The sequence below is a fragment of the Podarcis muralis genome, chromosome 6, assembly GCF_964188315.1.
Source record: "Podarcis muralis chromosome 6, rPodMur119.hap1.1, whole genome shotgun sequence".
Lineage (NCBI taxonomy): Eukaryota > Metazoa > Chordata > Lepidosauria > Squamata > Lacertidae > Podarcis > Podarcis muralis.
Window position 1 is genome coordinate 46,711,302 of NC_135660.1, and position 25,177 is coordinate 46,736,478.

The 25,177-nt window shown below is 41.9% G+C and overlaps 1 protein-coding gene across 6 annotated transcripts in view; it reads right to left on the reverse strand.

Moving 5' to 3' along the window:
* The window catches only part of SORCS1 (sortilin related VPS10 domain containing receptor 1), a 365,332-nt gene that overhangs the window by 37,113 nt on the left and 303,042 nt on the right, over window positions 1–25,177 (reverse strand). For all 6 annotated transcript variants that reach the window (XM_028730333.2, XM_028730337.2, XM_028730335.2 and 3 more), the window contains exons 13-19: window positions 24,617–24,708; window positions 23,791–23,898; window positions 22,848–22,965; window positions 20,929–21,059; window positions 9,323–9,436; window positions 8,352–8,523; window positions 2,111–2,297 (exon numbers count right to left, since the gene is read on the reverse strand). In XM_028730333.2, the coding sequence (XP_028586166.2) occupies window positions 2,111–2,297; window positions 8,352–8,523; window positions 9,323–9,436; window positions 20,929–21,059; window positions 22,848–22,965; window positions 23,791–23,898; window positions 24,617–24,708 (922 nt within the window). The remainder of the gene's footprint in view (window positions 1–2,110; window positions 2,298–8,351; window positions 8,524–9,322; window positions 9,437–20,928; window positions 21,060–22,847; window positions 22,966–23,790; window positions 23,899–24,616; window positions 24,709–25,177) is intronic.

Here is a 25,177-nt window from a genome sequence, read left to right on the forward strand (position 1 = left end):
ATAAATAAATAAATAGTTTAAGTGAAGATTGGCCAACAGAACTTTGTAAATTTTGTATCAAGGTTCAATGGGCTGCTTGCTCTTTATATAAAATCTTAACTTTTGCATTTAAAAGCAGTGCTTTTTTCGGGGGGGTACACAGGGATACACATACCCCTAAACATTTTGTGAATCTTCGTACTTTTGTCCATTTACTGCATTTATTTCCCCCGATTTGAACTATAAAATGGTGGCTTTCTTGAGTCAAAATGAGAGTACCCCAAACATTTTTTAAGGAAGAAAAGAAAAAAAAACACTTCATATATCAGCTTAGGTATTTTCAATAGCTTCAAACTAAAGCTTAGTATTGTGTTATAGTTCTTTCATGGGCCAGTATAAACAAAGGCCTGTTTGCGCACTCTGTAAATCCCATCCTCTGAGAGCAAACTGACTATGTGAACAGGGCAGGGGCAGCAACTCCCCAAAATCAGGGCCCAGCGTGGAGCTGAGCGTACTGTGGCTTCAGTGGCTCCTCCCCCTTCTGCCATGGAGGGGAAGGGGGGGAGAAGCCCCCAGCCAGTGGCAGTGGCAGGAGGAGGAGGGCGATGAGGAGCCACTGGCCACTGAAGCCATGTTGCCACCATGTTCTTGGCTCCTTCAACATCCTGATGTAAATTGAGGGTGGCACTTGCTCAACTCCCCCCCCCATCTCCCTCACAAGTTGGCACCTCTGCAGCAAGGCTTCCCTGTGCTCACTAGTATACAGCCCACAGGGACTTTGTTGCCTAGGGCAATGCCCACTTATCAAAAGTCTTGTTGCACCTTTCAGCCCACTAAGCTAATTCCTTCTTTTACCTTTCCCATTCCTTTTTCCTTTCTAAGGCTGCAATCTTCTACACACTAATAATAAAGAAGTACCACTGAACTGGGTGGTACCTGCTTTCAAGTAGACCAGGGGTTGCCCACCTTTTTAGGCTAGTGGGCACCTTTTGAATTTTGAGAGAGTGCTGGGGGGTTAGCCGTCACAAAATGGCTGCCATGGAGGTGCCATGGCAAAACACAAAATGGCTGTCATGGCGAGAGTGACTGAAAACAAAATGGAAGAGATAGCCATCCCTGACAACCGTGTGCTTATCGTGGAAAGTCGGCTATGTCCTGCAGGTCCTGATTATGGACAGCACTCACACTGGTGCTTCTCATTTTGCCTCTTTCCAGTGTCTAGAACATTGGTCTCTCTGCCCCCAATCTAACCTCATTATTTCATCTTCCTCCCAAGCTTCCACTATTGTTCATCAAACTCTATTTCCTCTCAGCCCCTAACCTTACTATTCCCCTCCATGCTTCAACCAGTCAGCTTCTCCACACCCCCACCCCCACCAGACCCTACCTTTGCTATTTCTCCCTCCCCTACTCTCTGTGTGGGTCCGTCTGCATGTGTCAAGTGTTCCTCAGTGTTAAGTGTGATCTGCCTACTGTGATCTTAACTTTGGCTCCACCTGATGTTACGTACCCTTTCCTTCACCCACCAGTCCCAGAGAACAGCAACCCCCACTATTTGGTGCCAGGCCCGAAGCAGGATATAAATACATTAATAAACAAATCTTTCCAGTTTTTCATGAGGAATCAAAATTGAGAAAGCACAGCACAAAGTGGTTGCCATCTCTCCTCCTGCTATACTAAAGAATCATACTAGGTCTGGGGCACTGTGGAAGAGGCAAAATGGCGGTCATGCTGCTAACACAGTTGCTACTGCCAGTTCTTGCAGCAGTAACAAAAAAACAAATGGCAATATGAGGGAAGTTGTGCTACTGACAAGTGTGAGCCCCAGCCTGGATAAAAAGGTGGAGAATTTTCATCCTCCCTGGAGAAATTCAGTGAAATTGTGTCTCCGGTTACTTTACTCCCAGATAGGCGAGAGAGAGGCCATTTCCTCACAGCATTAAGAATTTTTTTGGTACCCATTTCTCTTTAACTTTCATCTTCCCAAAGAATAAGTGTTAATATAAAAGTGAACTACTCCTTCTCTTAGCAGGTTTCATACAAATGTATAAGAAAGAAAGAAAGAAAGAAAGAAAGAAAGAAAGAAAGAAAGAATCTTTAAAATATTTCATATACCAATGTAATAACATACAATTTACATGCAAGTACATGACAGCACTGTCTGCCCCCAGGCTGTTTTCCACCTGCGCTGTTACTCGGAAAATCCCCACATTCTGGTAGACGTGCTTGATCCCATCTTCTGTGGAGCTGAGATTGGCGTATGACACAGCACTCCCGTCTCCAAAATCCACACGGATTATTGATCTTTGAATGTCACCCTAAATTAGAGAGGTAGGGAAGATAATTAGTATAAAATAGATATGGAATCCAAGGCAATTTGAATTTTTGCCATCTTGAAAGGTATTCAGGCGTACAAGTAAGAATCTACATTTATAGGGATCAGTCAAAACCTTACGTCTGGTTCAGCAAAAATTCGTTGGGGGGGATTTTGACAAAACCACTGAGGCAAAACTAAAGGAGAAGAATGAAATTGTTTTGGGGGAGGCAAAGTTATTCTGGGGAGGGGGCTTCTTGCCTTCTTTCTGTTTAAGAGCCTCTGCCAAAATCAGTGAATTAGAACACAAAAGTAGAATCTGCCAGTCCTGACACAATTGTTCTCTGCTCCCCAAACCATTTCAGGGGTTCACAACATGAGTTGAATTATGACTCCCAAAATTGCTGCTCCTAATTTTCAGCCTGAGAATGGGATAGCAAATTGGAGGCAGCTGTTTTGGCACACCGCTATAATTGGGTTTTGGTGAACCACAGAAACACTTAATGCTACTCTGCCTAAACTTCCTCATGGATTGCCGTATCTGGGAGACATTCTGCAATGCAGTCAGATCTCAAAAATGGATCTCAGAATGACAGGACTGCTTGAATCTGGTCCAAATTGTGTATGCCACAAAAGTCAGAACCCTAAAGATGCAAAATATCATTTAGGAATTTTACAACAAAGTGACTGTGCATACATATATGTGAATGTGTATGTGTATATATCTGTGAGAGAAATGTTTGTTCATAACGTCATTTTAAATATTGGAAAACCATTATTACATCCCAACTTAATCTCATGTGGCATAAAACCGTGCGTGTTTAATTTGGAAGTTAAGTCCCACTGTGTTCAATGGTGCTTATTCCAAGGTAAGTGTTCACAGGCTTGCCGTCTAAGTCCCTCACACCCTTCAAGAAAACACCTGGCATCAACTCCAGACGAGCAAGATATCAGCAGTGAAAAAGAAAGTCCGCTTCTGCTCATGGCACTCTTATTTCAGGCTTTTTCTCAGAGAGAAGTTATGCCTCTGCTGTACCAAATTATTCTGGAAATGTAGGATAATACATTGATGTCACACAATGTACAAACTGTCTCTTGTTGGGTTATGGGTAGAAGTGTATGCAAACTTTATTTCATTTCATTTTTAAAGCATCTCACAAAAACACATTTTTATCTTGTAAATAAGGTACCTGGAGAAAGCAAAGTGGGTTTAGAAGTTTTCAACCCTCACACTGTTCTTGCCTACTCAGATGCAGACAGTGGTGTTTTTTTCTGGGGGGATGCAGGGGTATACATACCCCTAAACATTTTGTGAATCTTTGTACTTTTGTCCATTTATTGTATTTAGTTTTCCTGATTTGAACTAGAAAATGGTGATTTTCTTAAGTCAAAATGAGAGTACCCCTAAACATTTTTTTAAGGAAAAAAGCACTGGATGTAGGCATCATGAGGTTCACTGAAACTTGCTCCCAGCACAAGGTGTACATGGCTATAGCAGCCTTGGCATAATATAAAAAGGACTTAGAAAAAGATACTGAGTCGCTTCTAATATGTCTTCTTCTTTTTAATCCCTTTTAATAAATTTTGGTGGGCCAAAGAATATGCTGAGTCTACAGCTGTCCAAGGAGCAGAAAATCACTTCGGAGCTCAGCAGGACATGGACTTCTGATTCACATCATGGCTTCCTGCTGAGAAAGGTGCCTCCTTCCAGTCTAATTAGAGGAGACCTACAGCTGCCATTCTTCCAGTGCCTCTTTCACAAGATGAATTTCCTTGCTTTTTTCCAGTTCGTTCCTGTGAAAATTATTTAATCCTTTGAACTGAAAATGCCTCCCACCTGTCCCTGAACTGAATACACAACCTGTAGTTCAGGATTTAACACATTTCTAAAAGGCCATGTTTCAAAAGCTGGCGTTTAAGAATTTCAGGGCAAGCAGCTTTTAAGCAATAGTGTGACCAGCAGGACAGATATTTTCTGTGCCAACAAGAAGAGGGGCAAAAAGAGACCCCCAAAACTTAACATTTCTAAGTGTGTTGAAAGTTGACTTCATAGTTCCACAGCATAGGGGACAGGTTGTTGTTCAGTGGTACAGCGCTTGATTTGCATACAAGAGAGGTTCCAGGTTCAATACCTGCTGTTTCCATATAGTGGGACAGAGTCCTGCTTGAAACCCTGGGCAGCCAGTTAAGAGTCAAACCATATGGAACTTGATGAACCAATAGTCTGACTTGGTATAAGGCACTTTACTAGGTTCCTGTGTTGCTTCCCACAGGTCTTTTCCCCCCTGCATCCCATAAATTGGTCAGGACATCTTTCACAGTATTGTATACATAGGAAATGCATTTCTGCGTGATGTGCTTATACCACAGTCCAAACATAAAGCATAAGTCCAAACGGCTTGAGAACACTTCTGTAATCAGGTGTTTGACTAAATCACAGTGTAGGGTGTCCAGGAAATTACAGATAGAAAGCTGCACAAGAGCAACTCAGTAAATACAGAATATCGCTAGGTATGTGTAACTGACACCCATAATGAGGATTTCTACAGTACATGAAATTACAAAAGACTGATCTGTATCTGTCATTCCCCCTCTCATCCTTCATTCATCACAGTGACAAATGTAGTGCTAGACTGAATAGTTTTGTGACTCTGCTGAGCTCAGATAATAAGGTAGGCAGTAAAGGGAACACATTTCTCCCACAGGTTTTACATCAATGCATCAAAGCTGTGATTCTAAGTGTATCTTAATCATTTCTTCCCCAAAGTCTCCTTAAGATGGTCCTCTATGGCATCCAATAGTGCTCAAACATTCTCCGAGTACCTGAATATTTATCAAATATTCTCCAAATACTTAATACTGAAAAGCACATGCTTTGTGTGCAAAAAGCCCCAAGTTCATCCCTCGGCATCTTCTGCCTGATGGAAATACTGCTGTCTGAAACCCTGGATTGCTGCAGTGCAAGTAATCCAGAGAGGGGCAAGTTGAATGGGGGCTTTTCATGGAGTGGGCACAATCTGATGTTCTTGCTGTTGTGGCTGCACTGCACCAAGCTCCCTGCTGCTTTGCCCTCTCTCTCTCTCAGTAACCAGCATTACGAAGCATTGGGAAGCCAGGTCCTGCCTGTACTGTTCTGCCACCTGCTGCTGCTTGTATCCATGCATATTTCTTTTTTTAAAAAATGACCTGTTTCTGAATTGTTCTGTGCTCTCTCTATGAGAGAGCTGCATCAACAAGAAGCATAGCATCCAGATCAAGGGAAGTAATAAAGGTAAAGGACCTTAAGTCCAGTAGCAGACGACTCTGGGATTGCAGCACTCATCTCACTTTACAGGCCGAGGGAGCTGGCATTTGTCCTCAGACAGTTTTTCTGGGTCATGTGGCCAGCTTGACTAAGCCGCTTCTGGTGCAACGGAACACCGAAACCAGAGCAGTGCACGGAAATGCCGTTTACCTTCCCGCTGGAACGGTACCTATTTATCTAGTTGCACTTTTGGGGGGCGTGCTTTCAAACTGCTAGGTTGGCAGGAGCTGGGACTGAGCAACAGGAGCTCACCCCATTGTGGGGATTTGAACTGCCGACCTTCTGATCGGCAAGCCCAAGATGCTTAGTGGTTTAGACCACAGCGCCACCCGCATCCCTTAAGGGAAGTAATAGTCCCACTCTATTCTGCCATAGTCAGCCCGCACCTGGAATAGTGTGTCCCATTCTGAAAACCACAATTTAAGAAGGATATTGACAAACTGGAATGTGTGCCGAGAAGGGAGACCAAAATGATCAAGGGTCCTGAAATAAAGCCTTATGAGGAATGGTTGAGGAAGTTGTGTATGTTTGGCCTGGAAAAAGAGGAGACTGAGAGGAGCCATGATAGCTATCTTCAAGTATCTAAGGGTTGTCACATGGAAGATGGAGTCAGCTTGTTTTCTTGTGCTCCAGAGGGTACGACCCGAACCAATGACGTCAAGTTACAAGAAAGGAGATTCCAACTAAACATCAGGAAAAACTTTATGATAGTAAGAGGTACTTGACAGTAGACCGGACTCCCTTGGGAGGTGGTGGACTATCCTTCATTGGAAGTATTTAAGCAGAGGTTGAACGGCCATCTGTCTTGGGTGCTTTAGTTGAGATTCCTGTATTGCAGAGTTGGACTAGATGACCCTGGGGTTCATCTTATCTCTCCAATTCTGTGATTCTATGATTCTAAGCAGTTTCCAACCCTTCCATCAACTCAACATGATTGGAGTGCCCCGAGGAAATAATTCACTATGATTAAAAGCTAGCCCCATCCATCAGAATAAGAGACCCTCTCCCCCAACTCTCCATCACCTTCTTGAGCTCTGCGGGGCTTCCTTAGTTGGGTCCAAACAGAGTCACTTGAAAATGAAGTGATACACCTCAAGGCATCTTGATAATAGAACAATATAATGAGGTAAAATGAGAACCTTCCTTGAATTACCCCAATGCACCTTGTAATTCAGGGTATACAAAGAGCTGATGCACATGCCTAACCCATGGCTATATAAACAAGCAAGGTGTTAAATAATTAGATGCATTTTATACCTGAATTCTTCTCACAGCCTCTGAGATTCTTTACACCTATGGATTCAAAAGTAACCGCCTGGCCCATTTACAGAATATGATTATAACTTGATTACGTGTAAGTCATGCATGGAGTTTCAATGTGGGAGGAGATGATACTGCTAATTTTAATCATCTTAATGAGGACAACACCTTCAAACAATCAATTTCAGTCTCACCCAAGTGGCTGCAAGCATGATTTTTTTTCTATGAAGTGCTGGGCCTTACATGTAAATCAAAATGTTAAACAATGAGATGTAATCAAGATGTATTTAAATCTAGTCCCAAGCTTGACATTTAATTGGAAGCTTTCAGTTAAGCAATGACTTGTTATCTCTTTATCCTTGCAGATGTTTAAAACATATTTTAAAGCAGGTTTTGCAACAGGCAGTTGTTGTTTCTCCTCGGTTGTCTTCCAGAATGTAATTCTCAAGCATTTGCTTTTTCTGGTCTTTATGCAGATTACTGTAACTCAAATTTTTCAGCCCATAGTCCAGTGTAGAGATGGTTTTTAAGACACCTATAGCATAGGAATTTTAATTTCCTTCTTTCTTTCTTTCTTTCTTTCTTTCTTTCTTTCTTTCTTTCTTTCTTTCTTTCTTTTTTTCTTTCTCTCTCTCTCTCTCTCTCTCTCTCTCTCTCTCACACACACACATGTCTTGAGCCAAATTTGGTAGCAAAAAACTTTCCATGTCTCAACACAAATATACCCTCTATACTTATATGCTATCTTATATTGTGTAAATTGCTTCGATTCAGATGCTGCAGTCAGTTTTGTAGCATCTATTTCTTAAACATGTATAAAGATGGGAACTGATGGGTGAGGTTTTCTCTAGATTTCTGCAGAGTGAATGCCCCATCTTAACTCCTTGCGAATGCACACATTACTATCTTGCAAATGCACCCAGCATAAAACTATCCTAAGAGTACTTGCATTTGATAATGTTGAGTTCAATGGTTGATAGAACGGATGTCAGGGTCTTTATTATCCCTTGGTTGTCTTTTCACCAGTAGGTGTTGACTTTTCAAGTCACTAAGTTGTGGGATTCAAGAAGAATACAACTGTCTGTTTCAACATGGAAACTAATCCACAATTAGCACTTCTTAAGCAAGACTGGGTGTCCTCCATGCCTCGTTTAAGTAACAAATGGTAGTTGACAGAACACATTGTTTCAGAAATGTAAATTTTCCATATCCTCTAAATGCTGGCTTTGCCATTTGCTTGGCAATATTTGCCCAGGTAACTTCACTTTTGGGTCTACCCTTCAAGGAATTGGGAAGGGCAAAAGTGGAAGTGAGCAAAGGTTACAGAAGTTAACGAAGCCCTGCTTATTGTAGCCCAGATACACAACTCATATTTATCAAGCCATTAATCAGTTAAATCCCACTGGCCAATTAACTGTGTCCACTTCTATCCATTTTCTTCTAAACGATTCAGACTCAAAAGCCCCAGTGGGAAATGTGTGAAAGACAACATACCTCCTCCAGCTGCACCATGAAGGTAACATTGTGCCCTTGTTCTGATGTCAATGTGCCATCTGAAGTGACAACTCGGAGTCCTCGTGGGGCTTTGCCAGGACACTGCTGAGGCTTGGCTGTGTACTGTTCACGCACACCATCTGTGCAGTTATTAGATACAACCTTCCTATACCTGTTGAAAGTGGGAAGCAGACACAACAGTGTAAGGAAGGACCACTGCAAGATGCTTACTTAAGACTATTTACTCTTTTTCAAGACCACCACCACAATATCCCAATTAGTTTAAGCAAATCATAACAATAACAGCAACTGTTATTATTTCATCACTTCTTACAGAAAAAGTCTCATAGCCATTCACAACAAATTAAGAACACACAGATATAATAAAGCATCCAAAATAAATAAGACCATTAATGATGCTAAATGTTAATCTGACAGCAATTGATAATAAGGAATTTTATCACAAAACAGCATAAGTTGCGTGCACACTTAAAAGCAGTTTCAAAGCTGATTCTCTCCCTCAAAGAGCTATGGGCATTGTAGTTTACCTCTCACAGAGCTAAAATTGACAGCAACTCGTAAAAAAACTACTGTGCCCATAAGTCTTTGAGGGGTATATGTTTGCTTTTCATGTGCTTTAAAGGTATAGTGTTTACACAACCTAACACAAAATGAGGATAAATGGAGAAGCAGAGATGCCACCATTTCCAAAGCTCTGGCACTGATGTCAGCCAGAGAGGAAGGATAAATATGACTTTCTTTTGTGCCAGCTCCAGACTGGCACAGCAGGGAAGGCTGGGTCATATGCATCACTGGTAGCTAGACTGTCTTAGAATCCCTTGGCAAGCCCCTCCACATTTGAAGCCTTGCTCTGCAATAGACCTGATGAACAGCATGAGGAAAGCTTAACAACCATTCACAAATAATATTAACAACTAGATTCTGGTAAGTCTGATCTGAAAACAACTCACCCAGTGCTGTTGAGATAACTCTGACCAATACTGCAGTCTTTTGACAAGGAGGATGGGTTGTACCAAAATGCAGGCAAGCACTGGCCATTGCTGTGACGCTCAAATCCATAGTCACTGGTTTGAATGAAGGAGAGATTGTTTCAGTGATATGTGAATCAGAAGCACATAATTCTGAGAGATCATGTTATAGTGAAGCCTGCAGAGGTATACCACATTCACATAAATACAGCCCTGGAAGCTTACTTTGTCTTCTGCACATATATCAATTTCACACAGGTATACATACATCTGTCTACAACTTGAGGGTGGTGTTCTACAGCTCTGGGCTTCTTGTCTGCATTTGCCTCAATCAGTAATCATGGGCATACATAGAAGTTGGTCAGATTGGCTCCTACCAATGGCTCAAAAACCATACCTCCCCACTCTGGCTTGGAGGGGCTAGGAGCCCCCCCTCCCCTCCATCTGTTTGCATGCTCAGACAGATGGACCAACAGAGGAGGAGGAGGAGGAGAGGCAGAGGAGAGCAGCAATGGAAAAAGACACTGGCAGAGCATGAAAGGCGAAAAAAGCGCAAACTTTTTGAGTTTCTGGTCTCTCCCGACTTCAGAGGCACCAATACATCTCCTTGCCAAGGGCACATGTGGGGTGGGTGAGGGTGCTGATATAGCTCCTTGCCAAGGGCACAAGGAAGCATAGGTATGGCTCTGTCAGTAACTACACAACATTTGAGCCTGGTTGATTTTGGATTATGACCATTCATTTCAGTATCATAATTTTAGCAGAAACTACTCTTTAGTACCCAGTGGATGGGTAGGTCAAAGCACAGTGAATATGTACCAGACTCCCCATGCATTTTGTCGCCTTCACTTCTCTGGCTTGTTGTGTGATGTTGGAAGTTATCTAGAGGCCAGAGGAAATGAAGCTGCCTTATATCAGATCTCACCATTGGTCAATCTAGTTCAGTACATTGTCTATTCTGACTCCCCACTAGTTTCTAAGATTGACCCCCAGATTTGATATCTGAGATCCTTTTACTGGAGATGTCAGAGGATGAATGTGGGAGCTTTTGGGTGCAAAATGTGTGGTCCACAACTGAGCTGAGTGTCGTCCCAGGAATTGCTCGATTTCCTTTGAAAACAAGTGATATGCAAAGGGAGGGCAGAATGAAGGCTAAGACTGCACAAGAAAAGGTACAGAGGTAGAGAAGAGATGGTGCAGTTAGCACTTGTTGGACAGCCCTGTCCACTGCTATTTTTCTAGAAAAAGAGCAATGAACACCCCCCCCCATTCTTTTAGAATGGCAATGGCGCCTACCTTAGAGGTGCCAGAACTCAGCTCCTGTGAGTTCCAGCTGAAAAAAAGCCCTGACCCCATCCGTTCTTTTTGGCAATGGAACTGAGCCAACATTTTCACTTCACTCTTTCATATGTATAACATTCCTGAGTCTTTTTGCAAGCATGCTAAACACTGGTTAATTGTTTTGCAAACAGATACTTGGTTACCCAAAGGATGCAAAATAATTTTATAAGCATCCTAAGTGGAGAGACAGCATAAAGGCTATTGAAATTATTATTCCACAAGTGATAAAACTCATTTTCATTTATTTATAAATGAGGTTTCTTTCCTCTGTAATCTGATTGTCAACACGCTGAAATGCTTGTATTGCTGAGGTCTCATGTATCAATATAATTAAAAAGCTGTAACGCTGCACTCTCACAGCATGTTCAATAATCAAGTGAAAGGCAGAGCAGCAAAATATGCAGAAAAGAGAATACGTGTTCAAAGCCTGATTTAATCAGTTTGAGGTTTTATGCTACATGCACCCTTTCTTCTAGGCAAGGAATCCTAGATGATATCTCTCAGTGCTGGATATGGATGACACAAGTGCTTAATTTTGAAAAGAGCAGAAGCAGGGCTCAAGCCGTCCTTTGACTTGCCTTGGGAGTCCTGCCTTAGTTAAGATGTTTTGAGAGCTGGATGTAGGTGAAAGAAAAAGACTCTGCATATACTCAGAGATGCATATCTTCATATATTCCAGGACTGAACTCTGTCAATGAAATCATGATTCAGACCTCATATTTAGAGTCTATGATTTATCAGTAATGAATCTGTATAAATATGCAATTCAATATAATGTACCAATATACTATAGATTACTATGCTATATAACTCCACACCCCCATAATATACTGAACTGGTGGATATGGGCTATATCCCTTGGCTGAGGCAATTGCACCCCTTCAAATCTCTATCATTATTGTCAGGGCCACTTCATTTGTATGTATGTTTGTATGTATGGACATGCTCTTATTCGGATGCTTTCTCCACCTCCCCCCCCCCCCTTTTGTTGCTTAATAGTCGTGCAAGAGCACTTCCAGAGAGATTGTTTATTCACACAAAATTTGGTTGGCATCCCAAACTTTCCAGCACAACTATCTCATCCCTTTTGTAAGTGCAAAAATGTCTGATTAAAAATTTGGAAAGTGCAGGATAAGAACCACTAGCTGGCAATGTTGTGTAATCTCCACTTGAAGATGTCACGATGAATGTTCACTAAACAGGTAACATTGTACAACCTCTGTGTAAGGCTTGTGTGAATGTATTGGCATGAATGCCCAATGAAAAGCCTGTCTGGAAACTCTTCAAAGTTCCTTTAGAGCAAGGACTAGGAGAAGAGGCACGTAGACTCCAAGTAAACTTGAGCATGGAAGCAATCTCTTGGAACTGAGAGATTGCATGCATCCTTGCTTGTTATACTCACTAGTGTCTAAGTAGAGCATTCTTGAAGGACTGTAACATTTGCCCTGGTAGTCTTGGATTTGCCATTTCCAGGACCCCTCCATCTTTATTAAATATCTAGTTGCCCTGAGAATCTAATGTTTCCCAGGGTCCATCACACCTAGGATACAGCTGAAATAAATAAAAAATGGTCCAGTAGCACCTGAAAGGTAAAGGTAAAGGGACCCCTAATCATTTGGTCCAGTCGTGACCGACTCTAGGGTTGCGGCGCTCATCTCGCTTTACTGGCCGAGGGAGCCGGCGTACAGCTTCCGGGTCATGTGGCCAGCATGACTAAGCCGCTTCTGGCGAACAAGAGCAGCGCACGGAAACACTGTTTATCTTCCTGCCGGAGCAGTACCTATTTATCTACTTGCACTTTGAGGTGCTTTCGAACTGCTAGGTTGGCAGGAGCAGGGACCGAGCAATGGGAGCTCACCCCATCACGGGGATTTGAACTGCCGACCTTCTGATCAGCAAGTCCTGGGCTCTGTGGTTCAACCCACAGCGCCACCCGCATTCCTTAGTAGCACCTTAGAGACCAGCTAAGTTTGTTCTGGGTATAAGCTATAGGGCAGGGGGAAGCTTATACCCAGAACAAACTTAGTTGGTCTCTAAGGTGCTACTGGACAATTTTCTTATTTATTTTGACTGCGTCAGACCAACACGGCTACCTACCTGAATCTAGGATACAGCTGTAGCAGCATTTCTGAAGATACAAGAGTAGGAGGTGTGGGAGTGACAGAGGGCAATTTGTGTGTTTGCACAAATAGCAGAATGGATGTATGGGCATGGGGTACTAAACTCTTCTCCTGCCTGAACCTAGCTAGAAGAAGAGTCATTGGGGAAAGGAGGTGTATGCATGGAGGTGAAGTGTGGTTGGTGGAGAAGATTCTACAGTTCTCACCTGCGCATACCTTTTGGATTCCCTCCTGGCATCTTCACTATATAGCACACCTCTTTACCCTGACTTTTGACACCTGAGATGTATATTTTTAGGTTCCACCTTAATTCTCAGATTGTAAGTTGTTTGAAACTGTTTGCCCAGGCAGGCACATTATGTGGCCGATGACAGCAGCAAAATAAGCAGACTGTATAATGGTAATGGGATAAAATCAGGCCAAACCTTGATTGATAGCAGCAGTCTGGGCCAGGGTTGGCATGGCATTGGGTCCCAGGATCAGCTCATCATTCCACAAGCCCCATGTTGATGGAATGGATCTGCTGGGTTTGGATCACTCCAAACCAGTATGACAGGACTCAGCCAGTGTTGAACAGGACTCAGCCAGTGTTGAACCTTGCCATGGTGAAAACCAAGCAAGCAAGGTCTCACTGCAGATTCCAAGCACTGGCAGAGGAACAGGAGTACAGAGGGAATGGACCACCCCCGGCACCACTATGCCACGCCCCCACAGGCAGCACATCATGCCCCCAGAATGCGCACCACACCTCTGTGGGTGCCGCGCCACTCACCCCAGGGCATGTGTCATGCCCCCCAGGGGGCGCCCGCCACGTCCCTGCCTGCTCTCCACCCCCATGCAGCTTCGCCACTGATTCCAAGCAGGCAGATACTGAATCCTTGTGCCCCTTATGCTCCCCCCCCCCCAGGCTAGGTTGATCCTGCCCAATGCCATTTTTGCCCTCATACAAACAACGTTCTTCTGCCTAACAAAGGAAGGGAAAGGTGGAAAAAAAACCAACGAAGTGCAAATTGGGTTAAGAGAGAAAAAATCATTTCCTGTCCTGTCAACCAGAAACCCAAAATTGCTCACTGAAGGCTCTAACCCGAGGGTGGGCAGGAAGGAAGTTCTCATACCAAAATGACCGTGAGCTCCAGGGGAAGCAGCCTCAGGTTAAGTACTTAATTCATTCCGGAGGTCCATTCTTAACCTGAAGCACAACTTTAGCTAATGGGGCCTCCAGCTGCTGCCACGCCGCTGGAGCCCTATTTCTGTTTTTATCCTGAAGCAAAGTTCTTAAACTGAAGCACTATTTCTGCGTTAGCGGAGTCTGTAACCTGAAGCGTATGTAACCTGAGGTACCACTGTATAGGCTTCCCTTCCCCTCTGCAACAAGGACAGCTTTTTCCTATGAGCGCATCACACAGAGAAGATACTAAGCAAAAACCTTGCCCAGCATTTTGCAGCAATCTATGGGCCCCTATGCTGCCAGGCAAAGGCGTCCCGTGCTTATTGCGCACGGAACAGGGCTTTTAGCATTGTGTTTTAAGTGCTATAGCCCGGCTTGTGATTTTAAATTGAAGGACAAGTAGTGAAACAACAGCAACAACTTTAACTTCCATTTAAGATACATTTGTATGTTTCTACCACAAAACTAGCTCTCTGCAGTAAGCAAACAGATGTTGACTTTTGATTGCAACATTTTTTGGTTTTGGCAACTCCCTGCCTGCCTGCCTTTACATCCATTCATTCACCTACCTACACACACAGAGAGAAATATGCTGAGAAATGACAGAAGCAACTCCTTTGCATCTCACTAGAGAGGCATTAGCATCGCTCTTTCACCTTGCAGACCTGTAATCTAATGAATTTCTTGTCTTCTCTCTGATGCACACAGAACTCTGATGATAACAACAAATTGCTGCCTAACTGCAGACACAACAGGCTGCCTTGCAATCAACAAGCATCAGCATCAATTGGGACAAAGGATGAACCCCGCTACTTAAATCTGAAAATGGGAGTGCGCTAAGATCAATAGCATTACAGCCAGACATCTGGTGTTTGAAACTGGTATTTGACATGTTCCCTGACAGCCTGACACCTAAGGCTGCAATCATGAAACCCACTTTACCTTGGAATAAGCCTCACTGAATTCAATGGTACATGCTTCTGAGCAGACAAAGATTGTGCTGCATGTCACATTATTACTTTCACACGACCGTAATGGTTACCCATACTGTAACGATTGCTCCAGTAGCTTTTCCATGCAGTGAGGTTTAACACTTAGGGTTTTTTTTTCAGGTTTTAAAACCCACAGGGAGGTGTGAGGGAGACCACGTAAGGTCTATGTGTGTGCATGATTATATGTAGAATATCACTGACTTGGATAAGAAGATTCAAATAATAATTCAGTTAATCTTTGGATCAGTGCCGCCATTTTAGTAGGTGTATCCTATCCTCCATGTTGATATCTGAGTTTTGACAGCAGAATACCAGTTGCTGAAAACTGTGTGGTGTGGGGTGGGGAATGCTGTTGTGTTCAGGTTCTGCTTGTCGTCTTCCCATAGGCATCAGGTTGGCCACTGTGAGAACAGGATGCTGACCTAGAGAGGTCATTGAACTGATCCAGGAAACTCTTCTTATGATTATACATTGCCTGCAGCATTCATTTGGTAAGTGAGTAGTATACCTTATGTTCCTTCCATGGTGGTCATGTGAACTGCAAGGTTTACGTGTGAATGCCCCCTAGTGAAGAGAGGTCCCATGTGTGGAATCTGTCTTCCTCAAACTGGGGAGCAAAAATGGGGGGGGGGGAATTCTGCACCTTCAGGAATTTATGTGGTCGTCCCAAAACTTAAGGGATGCGGTGGTGCTGTGGGTTAAACCACAGAGCCTAGGACTTGCCGATCAGAAGGTCAGCGGTTCAAATCCCTGCAACGGGGTGAGCTCCCGTTGCTCAGTCCCTGCTCCTGTCAACCTAGCAGTTCGAAAGCACATCAAAGTGCAAGTAGATAAATAGGTACCGCTCCGGTGGGAAGGTAAACGGCATTTCCGTGTGCCGCTCTGGTTCGCCAGAAGCGGCTTACGTCATGCTGGCCACATGACCTGGAAAAACAGTCTGCGGACAAACGCCGGCTCCAAGATGAGCACCGCAAGCCCAGAGTCGTCCGTGACTGGACCTAACGGTCAGGGGTACCTTTACCTTTTACCCAACACTTACTCCATCATCTACATGGTGGAGGAAAGGGGACATATCAATCATGTAAATATTGAAGCGGGGCTATAACTTTGGGTACAGAAACCTCCTTGACACACCATGAGGTCTGTTCTGATTATGAAGTCTTTTATCATCACATAAAGATAAGCTGTTCTGACTCATGGTGCTTTAGCAAAGCAAGTTAGGGTATTAAACAGGTAATGGAGGTCACTGTTACAGCCAACATAACACACAAACTAAATGATCCATTTTTAAAAAACATGTTGAGATTCGTTTTTGTACAGAATAAAAAATAAAATCTGCAGCTGGAGTGATACTTTGCATGCTGCAGTAAAATGCTGGGAAACCTGGTAAATAAATGCTTTAATAACATATGTGTCACCCCATAATCCAGTTACTACCTAAATAAATACAATTTGGCTTCTAGGCAGTTGCTAGGTAATATTGTCCTTAGGACCAAGTACACAATTTTCATTGTGATAATCATTTCTGAAACACTATTGCCCCCTGGTAGTGAGAAGCAGGCAATGCATGCAAATGTAATCTCTCTGCTAAGCTGGCTCCTTTCCCGTTTTGTAACTCACTCATTCTTCCAAAGATCATTTTGGCAATACGTTACTTTCTGTTTCTAGAAACATACATTGTTTTTTTCAAACCTTTCTGGTGAAATAGTTTCAAGCTGTAGTTACACAGTAAGTGTTTATTTTTTTATTTTTTAAAAAATCATTATTTTGGGGGTAAATACAGATTTTTCATGCCCACCCCAACAACAACAACAACAACAACAAAGTAGTAGGTGCTTGAATAATTAATTGTGGAAAACATAAAATTTACTTTAGAAAGACATACAAATAAATAGATGTCTGATGCCAGTGCTGTTTCTACAATACCCTGAACTATGGAAAACATAATTTATCTCATGCTCTGCATCTGAGAACATAAGATTAGTAAAGTTTGTATTAAGAATCAGGTATCATTGGGGATGGATCAATCTATCTATCAGATAGGCTTTGTTTCATTTTTCCATCCTTAGATTCAGTTCTTCACATTTCTGTGGCAATTTGGAATTTTTTAAAATAAGTTTCTCATTGTTATACAGACTTTCCCCTAATATATACATTTTTGCATACGTTGTCTGGAGAACTGCATCACAAGATTCAGAAACTGCAGATTTTGATATGTCTTTTTGCCACTTCTTAAAACAGTCCATTTTATCCAGGATCTGGAGTGTCTGGAATAAAAAGACATATCAAAATTTGTCTGGCAGGGCAAAAAGCCCAGAATAAACTTTAAGATTTTAACTGATGCAAAAGATAGAGGGGGGTTTGCCCTGCCGGACCTGAGACTTTACTATGAATCGGCAGCGTTCTGCTGGCTGAAACAATGGCTGCTTCTTGAGAACACAGACATTTTGGATCTGGAAGGGTACGACAACAGATTTGGCTGGCATGCTTATATATGGTATGACAAGGTAAAAATGCATAAAGGTTTTAAAAACCATATTGTTAGGAAAGCACTATACAATGTTTGGATAAGATATAAAGATTTACTGGAAAGTAAAACTCCCAGGTGGCTATCACCAATGGAGGCTAAAGAGACAAAAAAACTTAATATGGAGTCTAAATGGCCAAAATATTGCGAAATTTTAGAGCAAGATGGTGAAAGGGTCAAATTACAGAGTTATGATAAATTAAGGTCTAAAGTACGAGATTGGTTGCACTACCTTCAGATAAATGAGGTATTTAAACAAGACAGGAAAATAGGTTTTCAGAAGGAGAGGTCGAAATTAGAAACAGAACTGTTAGAACCCAATACTAAGAACTTGTCAAGAATGTACAATTTGCTGCTGAAATGGAATACACAAGATGAAACAGTAAAATCGGTTATGATCAAATGGGCACAAGATATAGGTCATGACATTATGTTTGATGACTGGGAAAGGTTATGGAACACTGGTGTGAGATTTACGGCTTGTAATGCTTTAAGAGAAAACATAATGAAAATGATCTATAGATGGTATATGACCCCAGTCAAACTTGCAAAAATTTACCATTTGCCCAATAATAAATGTTGGAAATGTAATGAGACTGAGGGTACTTTCTATCACCTTTGGTGGACCTGCCCGAAGATTAAAGCCTACTGGGAAATGATCTATAATGAAATTAAAAAGGTCCTTAAATGGACATTTTCTAAAAAACCAGAGGCTTTTCTTCTGGGCATGGTGGGCCAATTGGTGCCAAGGAAGGACAGAACTTTCTTTATGTATGCTACCACAGCAGCAAGAATTCTTCTGGCAAAGTATTGGAAGACGCAGCAGCTACCTACTCTGGAAGAATGGCAAGCGAAGGTGATTGACTACATGGGAATGGCAGAGATGACCGGCAGAATCCGAGACCAGGGGAGTGAGACAGTGGAAGAAGACTGGAAGAAATTTAAAATATATCTTAAAAACTGTTGTAATATTGAGGAGTGTTGAGATGCTATGGTGTTAAGAAACAGAGAATTGCAGCTGTATATCATAAATTTAAGGGAATTAAAATGAAGATGAAGTAATTAATTAAATGGAGGGTTGCTGATACAAGGGAAAAATAAGGATGCAGAAAAAGGGAGGTATGGGGAAGTCCGGGAAACAAGGTGAAGGAAAATGAGTTTATGAAATTATACATGTTTATTTGTGTGTATGTTTTGTTTTGTTTTGTCGTTTGTGTATAATACATGTTTGGAAAATTAATAAAAATTATTTTAAAAAAAAAAACAGAAACTGCAGATTTTGAAAGATAATTGCATTTCAGATCATGCATTGTTTTAATAAGAATAAGAATTTTATTGTTTATATGCCGTCTATCTAACTGGGTTGCCCCAGCCACTTTGGGTGGCCCCCAACACAGTTCAAGAAGTGCAAATTAGGAAGTTTCTGATTAAAATTGAATGTTTCTGCATCATCCCCATGACACAATAGTGCAGAAAGGGAAGCTTGATGTGATAAGTATGCACGATTGCATGAAGATTCTCTTTTCATAGTGTTCTGCTGATACACAAATGTCTATCTACATATTGGTAAAACACCCCACAAAAATAATATTGATGCTGGAGGCATCCATTGGAAATGGATTATCCATCATCTTTTCTTCCACTCACCCATTCAACCCCTTCATGGCACAGATTCTTTGCTATGAATGATTTTCAACTTAATTCTCTACAGCAAGTTTGTTTTTTAAACGACAACAACATGTGCACATTATACATAACCAGGCATGAAAACTGCTTTGCAATGTATGTAATTTACATATCCATTGATATATAATTGCTATTGTCCTGACAGGTGCCTCATTGTTTTTTTGTTTCTGACGTATTGTTTGTTAATTTGCACAAAATGATTCATAGAGGCAGCCTGTATGCACCAAGATTGCAATCCTAAACATGTCTGCTTGAAAGTAAGTCCCACTGAATTCAATGGGGCTTAAAGGTAAAGGTAAAGGTACCCCTGCCTGTATGGGCCAGTCTTGACAGACTCTAGGGTTGTGCGCCCATCTCACTCAAGAGGCCAGGGGCCAGCGCTGTCCGGAGACACTTCCGGGTCACGTGGCCAGCGTGACATCGCTGCTCTGGCGAGCCAGAGCCGCACATGGAAACGCCGTTTACCTTCCCGCTAGAAAGCGGTCCCTATTTATCTACTTGCACCCAGGGGTGCTTTCGAACTGCTAGGTTGGCAGGCGCTGGGACCGAACAACGGGAGCGCACCCCGCTGCGGGGATTCGAACCGCCAACCTTTCGATCGGCAAGCCCTAGGCGCTGAGGCTTTTACCCACAGCGCCACTCGTTCTCAGGTAAATGGAGTTAGGATTGTAATCTTAATCTGCTCCCTGCTGTGAAATTCTAAAGGTAATGAAATGCACTACTCATTATTGTCCTTTTTCACAAAAGAAGGGCATTTTACTTGCACACCTCAGACAAAGTCTGATCCTCTTTGCCATAGTAGAATGAAATGTTTGGATTAGTACCCATTGCCTATATCTGTGTTTTAAAATCTTGTCCCACTACTAGTTAAATGTCAATACTTAAAACAATAAATCACCTTCTGCACTATGTTCAGCAGTCACAAACAAAATAAGAAGTGCATACATTTTTGACAAGAACACACTTTATGAAATAAAATATTGCAATTAAAAAGAATTTATATGCAGTTAAACAGCATTACAGCTGAGTGCAGGAGTAATTCATATAAACCAGGATACAAAAAGCAAAATATCAACAGGGTGCTAAACTGTCCCTCCTTGGCATTCAAGAGATGGAAAGGAATATAAGTGCCAACTCCCTGGGGCCCTGGGTGTCCTCCAATTTCCTCTCCTCAAACCATTTCTCAAATCTTATACAAAATACTTTTCAGTATTTCTCACTTCTCTTTTCTCAGCTCCTGCTAAATTTTTCTCCCAGACTGAGTGCTAAAAGGTGGTAGTAAGAAGGGTTTTAACCACTTGCAAAAGAGGAAAAAAATATGGTGATTGTGACTGCTGGTGTGGAAAATTCATGATTTAGAGGAAGAAAAGAAATCCCCTTCTACATATTTTGCAGCAAACTTTTGGAAAAGGCTTGTCTGGAATGATTTGCGCATTTATTTATTTAAAAAAAAACACAAAAGCTGCAGGGAAATCAATACTCTAATTTATATTTAAATATGTATTTCATCACACAATACAAATGCATTTTAATGCATTTTTCAGCCTAGAATTATATCACAAAATTTGAAATACAAGAATAATTACTTCCTCATTTGAATAGGCTGGGAAGTGGGATCAAGTCAGTTCACATCGGGATTCACTGAAATCAAATTCCTCAGGCATTCCTAGTCTCCAATTCCCTTGCCAACGTTGTGTTCATTATCAGGACCATATAAACTATAGTCTTGCTAAAATGCTGAAAGCGGTACTCACCAATCAAAGTCTGCCTCTGTGCAGACACATGGTTCAGATGCCATGGCTCCAGCGTACTTGCCCTGCATACATTTCTTTTCTGACTTACGCTTCCTGTAGATCCTTTTTGCTCCCATGATGCATGCTTCTCCCTGAGGTGAGAGAAAAACAATAGGATGGATTCAATCAAATAGCTGTGTGGTTTAGAGCCAAAACAACAAGTCCTGCTTCCACAACAGGGCTTTGCTCCTCTCCTCTCCCAATGCACCCTTCACTCCCAATAGGCTCTGAGGGGGGTTCAGGGTTGGGAGAACTCCCAGAGCAGGGCAGAAGGGGAGGAAAGGGGAGAGTGTTTGATCTGGCAAGAGGAAATGCTTGTGCTGGTGAAATGATTTTATTAGCATGACATAGAATTCCACTTCACACTCCCTCATAATGGTGAGGTTTATCCCTACAGATAGATGATAGATAGATAGATATAGATATAGATATAGATATAGATATAGATATAGATATAGATATAGATATAGATATAGATAGATGATAGATAGATGAGAGATGAGAGAGAGAGAGAGAGAGAGAGAGAGAGAGATGATGATGATGATAGATAGATGATAGATAGATGATAGATAGATAGATAGATAGATAGATAGATAGATAGATAGATGATAGATAGAGATGATAGATAGATAGATAGATAGATAGATAGAGATAGATAGATATAGATAGATGATAGATGATAGATAGATAGATAGATAGATAGATGATAGATAGATAGATAGATGATAGATAGATAGATAGATGATAGAGATGATAGATAGATTAGATAGATAGATAGATAGATAGATAGATAGATAGATAGATGATAGATAGATAGATAGATGATAGATGGATACCAACACAAACACACCCACCCTCCCATTTGAGGCTCTTTGTTTACCAAATTAGAAATAGCTAGTGGTTTTATGTCTTCTTCCACTTTCAAAGCAAATTGGCCACTCTTTCCTTAACACTACAAAGACTCCAGCTGAAGAAATCAAAAACACTCGGGCAAAGAAGTGTGTGTGCGTGTGTGTGAATGCAGATAAACATAAACCTGTTGGTAAAAAAGGTAAAGAACCCCTGGAGGGTTAAGTTCAGTCAAAGGCGACTACAGTATGGAGTTGCGGTGCTCATCTCACTTTCAGGCCGGAGCTGCTGTTTGTCCACAGACAGCTTTCCGGGTCATGTGGCCAGCATTACTAAACCATGATGGAAACCAGAGTCCACAGAAACGTTGTTTACCTTCTTGTTGCAGTGGTACCTATTTATCTATTTGCACTGGTGTACTTTTGAACTACTGGGACGCGGGTGGCGCTGTGGGTAAAAGCCTCAGCGCCTAGGGCTTGCCGATCGAAAGGTCGGCGGTTCGAATCCCCGCGGCGGGGTGCACTCCCGTTGTTCGGTCCCAGCGCCTGCCAACCTAGCAGTTTGAAAGCACTCCTGGGTGCAAGTAGATAAATAGGGACCGCTTACTAGCGGGAAGGTAAACGGCGTTTCCGTGTGCGGCTCTGGCTCACCAGAGCAGCGATGTCACGCTGGCCACGTGACCCGGAAGTGTCTCCAGACAGCGCTGGCCCCCGGCCTCTTGAGTGAGATGGGCGCACAACCCTAGAGTCGGACACGACTGGCCCGTACGGGCAGGGGTACCTTTACCTTTACTTTTGAACTGCTAGGTTGGCAGGAGCTGGGACAGAACAGCGGGAGCTCACTCCGTTGTGGGGATTCAAACCGTGACCTTTTGATCAGCAAGCCCAAGGTCCACCTTCTACTGTAAGTGCCCTATTACCACAGCTGGAATTTGCATATATCAGATCCCTACAGGAGGCCAGGCAAATAAATCAGGGTGAACAGAACTTTGTATCTTTGGTCACAGATTATAATGGCGCACACTTTTTTACCTGGCTGTGAAGCTGCCAGGGACGGTAGTCGTCCTCAGCACACCGTCGGTCGAAGATTGACTTGTAATCCACCTTCACCAGCTGCCATTCAGAGCGATGGCTGAAGTGCCCAAAGACTCTGCACAAAACATACTGAACTGTTACCAGAAAACGTAATCATTTGAGTAAGAGCATACCTTTATCCATATTTAGTATCTTTGAATCAACCTGTAGTGAATTTATAGTAGCCCAGATAGCTGAACTAAATGCAAAACTCTATCACATAACAATGAAGTAAGTGTGGCGATATGTTTGTGGAGCAATACCAGTGAGTAGTTTCTAGCTTCTCAAAACTCCGAATGTCCTTCGTTCTTCCCAACTTGCCAAGATCAGTGTTCGCACATGTGTGGTGTCAAAATAGTGTGTTGGGTTTTTCATCATGTGTTATAAATTTATAATAGAAAAGAAAAATTGCAAATTAAAAATGCAATAGGGATTTATTCAAAATATTTTCTTCAGTACTCATCACTGATGGATGCGTGACATATGAAACAGCTGTTAGTGGATTGATGCACATGACTCATGAGGCAAGTGGCAATTCAAACAGCAATATTAAAGATATACTTAGAAGCAAATTATTTTGAAATAAAGCAAGTGAAGCGCTTCCAACTAAGTTTGTCTACCAACTGCATGTTTTACAATCGGTTCAATGTCTGCCTTCAGTTAAACTAATTAATTATAATGTAAGTAAAATGCCCAAAGTACTACCAAAAAAACCTGTGTATTTTTATGAAATGTAAGAAATGTGACATAACTTACGATATAATTAACAAAAATGTACAACATACTTGGGATCATTTTAAATGTAGCAATGAAGAGTCTTTCCCTTGCCTTCAAAGGTTAGAAATGATATCTCATCTGATTATTAGCTTTTATATATATTCACTATGGATTCTCTGCTTACGTCATTATCAAAGTCTCTTCTCCAGGTTCTCCCAAAACGCCATCAACAAAAAGTGGGATGGATGTGAAGCTGTATTTGCTCCAGGACCTTCCTTCATCAAAACTTAACCTAATGAAAACACGAATGGAAAACAACTTTTTTGGGGGGAAACACTGTTTAAGAAGATGTAAAGAAAAGGAACCACCTATTTGCTGTACATGGCAAAAATGACTCAGATTCAAGAACTTGAGCTACATTTTACAAGACAGAAGGATTTCCCATGGGGCGGGCATTGATTTTACGTCATATACTGAATGCCACGTGAAGCAGTGTGGCCTGAGTGTGAGTCTTCAAAATAATCTCATGGCATTAGAAGAATGTGAAGTAAAATGGTAGATGGATCAAATACAGTGCTGATAAATGCAAAACACTGTAGGAGGGGGTTACAATTATCCATATATCCTGCAGGATTCTTAAACAGTAGATTTATCATGTATATAAAAAGAATATATGGAACTTTGTCAGATTAGAAGATGGAAGGGTTTATGATTACTAATAATTTTTTTGCTTCCAGACTCCCAAACCTCAGGGGAAGTAAAGGAGTTCAGCTCCTTAATATCAACCCAAATGACAATAGGACCATTAAAGGGTTTACTCTGTTGCACATCTTGTGTGTGAAACTGTAATAATAGCTTTAGTGCAATCAAGAGAGAAAGCATGTCAGTTTCTTAATTGGCATATCTTGACACTTAGTTAAAATATTTAGTCACGGCCCGATTGCCAATGGCGTGTAATATATAATGAAGGACTTCATGACTAATGAGATCAGAGAAGTTACAGTAATTACCAGAGATGTCTTATAGGCAGCGACGTATGTTTCATGGCAACCAAAACCCCACCTTGATCCAGATAAAGAACGCTGTGTTCTTCTTCAAAGATCTGGAGAAATACATAAAAAAGGACTAAGTTTAACTTGCCTTAGTCTGGGAACACATGCTTTCTAGGCAACACTGAGATACATAGGTCACAGTTTTGCAATCATATCAGTAAAAGACTTCCTAACGGCCTTGGTCTATTCTGTGATTCTGCTAGGGTTCAATATATCAAATACACAAACACTGAGCTTAGAAAAGTTTTGCAGGATTTTGCTGCAATCCAAGCCCCTCTTCACATGTACTTGGATGCAGCAGTAATCATCGCTGGTAACAACCCATTGCTTTAGGCTAGTTCCCCATCTTTGCCCCCTCCCCCATTGTTCTGCTTTGCATGCAAATGGCACTTGACTTCTTGGGAAGTGCTTTGCTTGTGTGCTATGTAAATACACGGACTGAGGTCTTGAAATGTCATTGGAAGCAACCACAGAGATGACACCAACCACCAGGCTCTGAGGGGGCCTAATCACAGACAT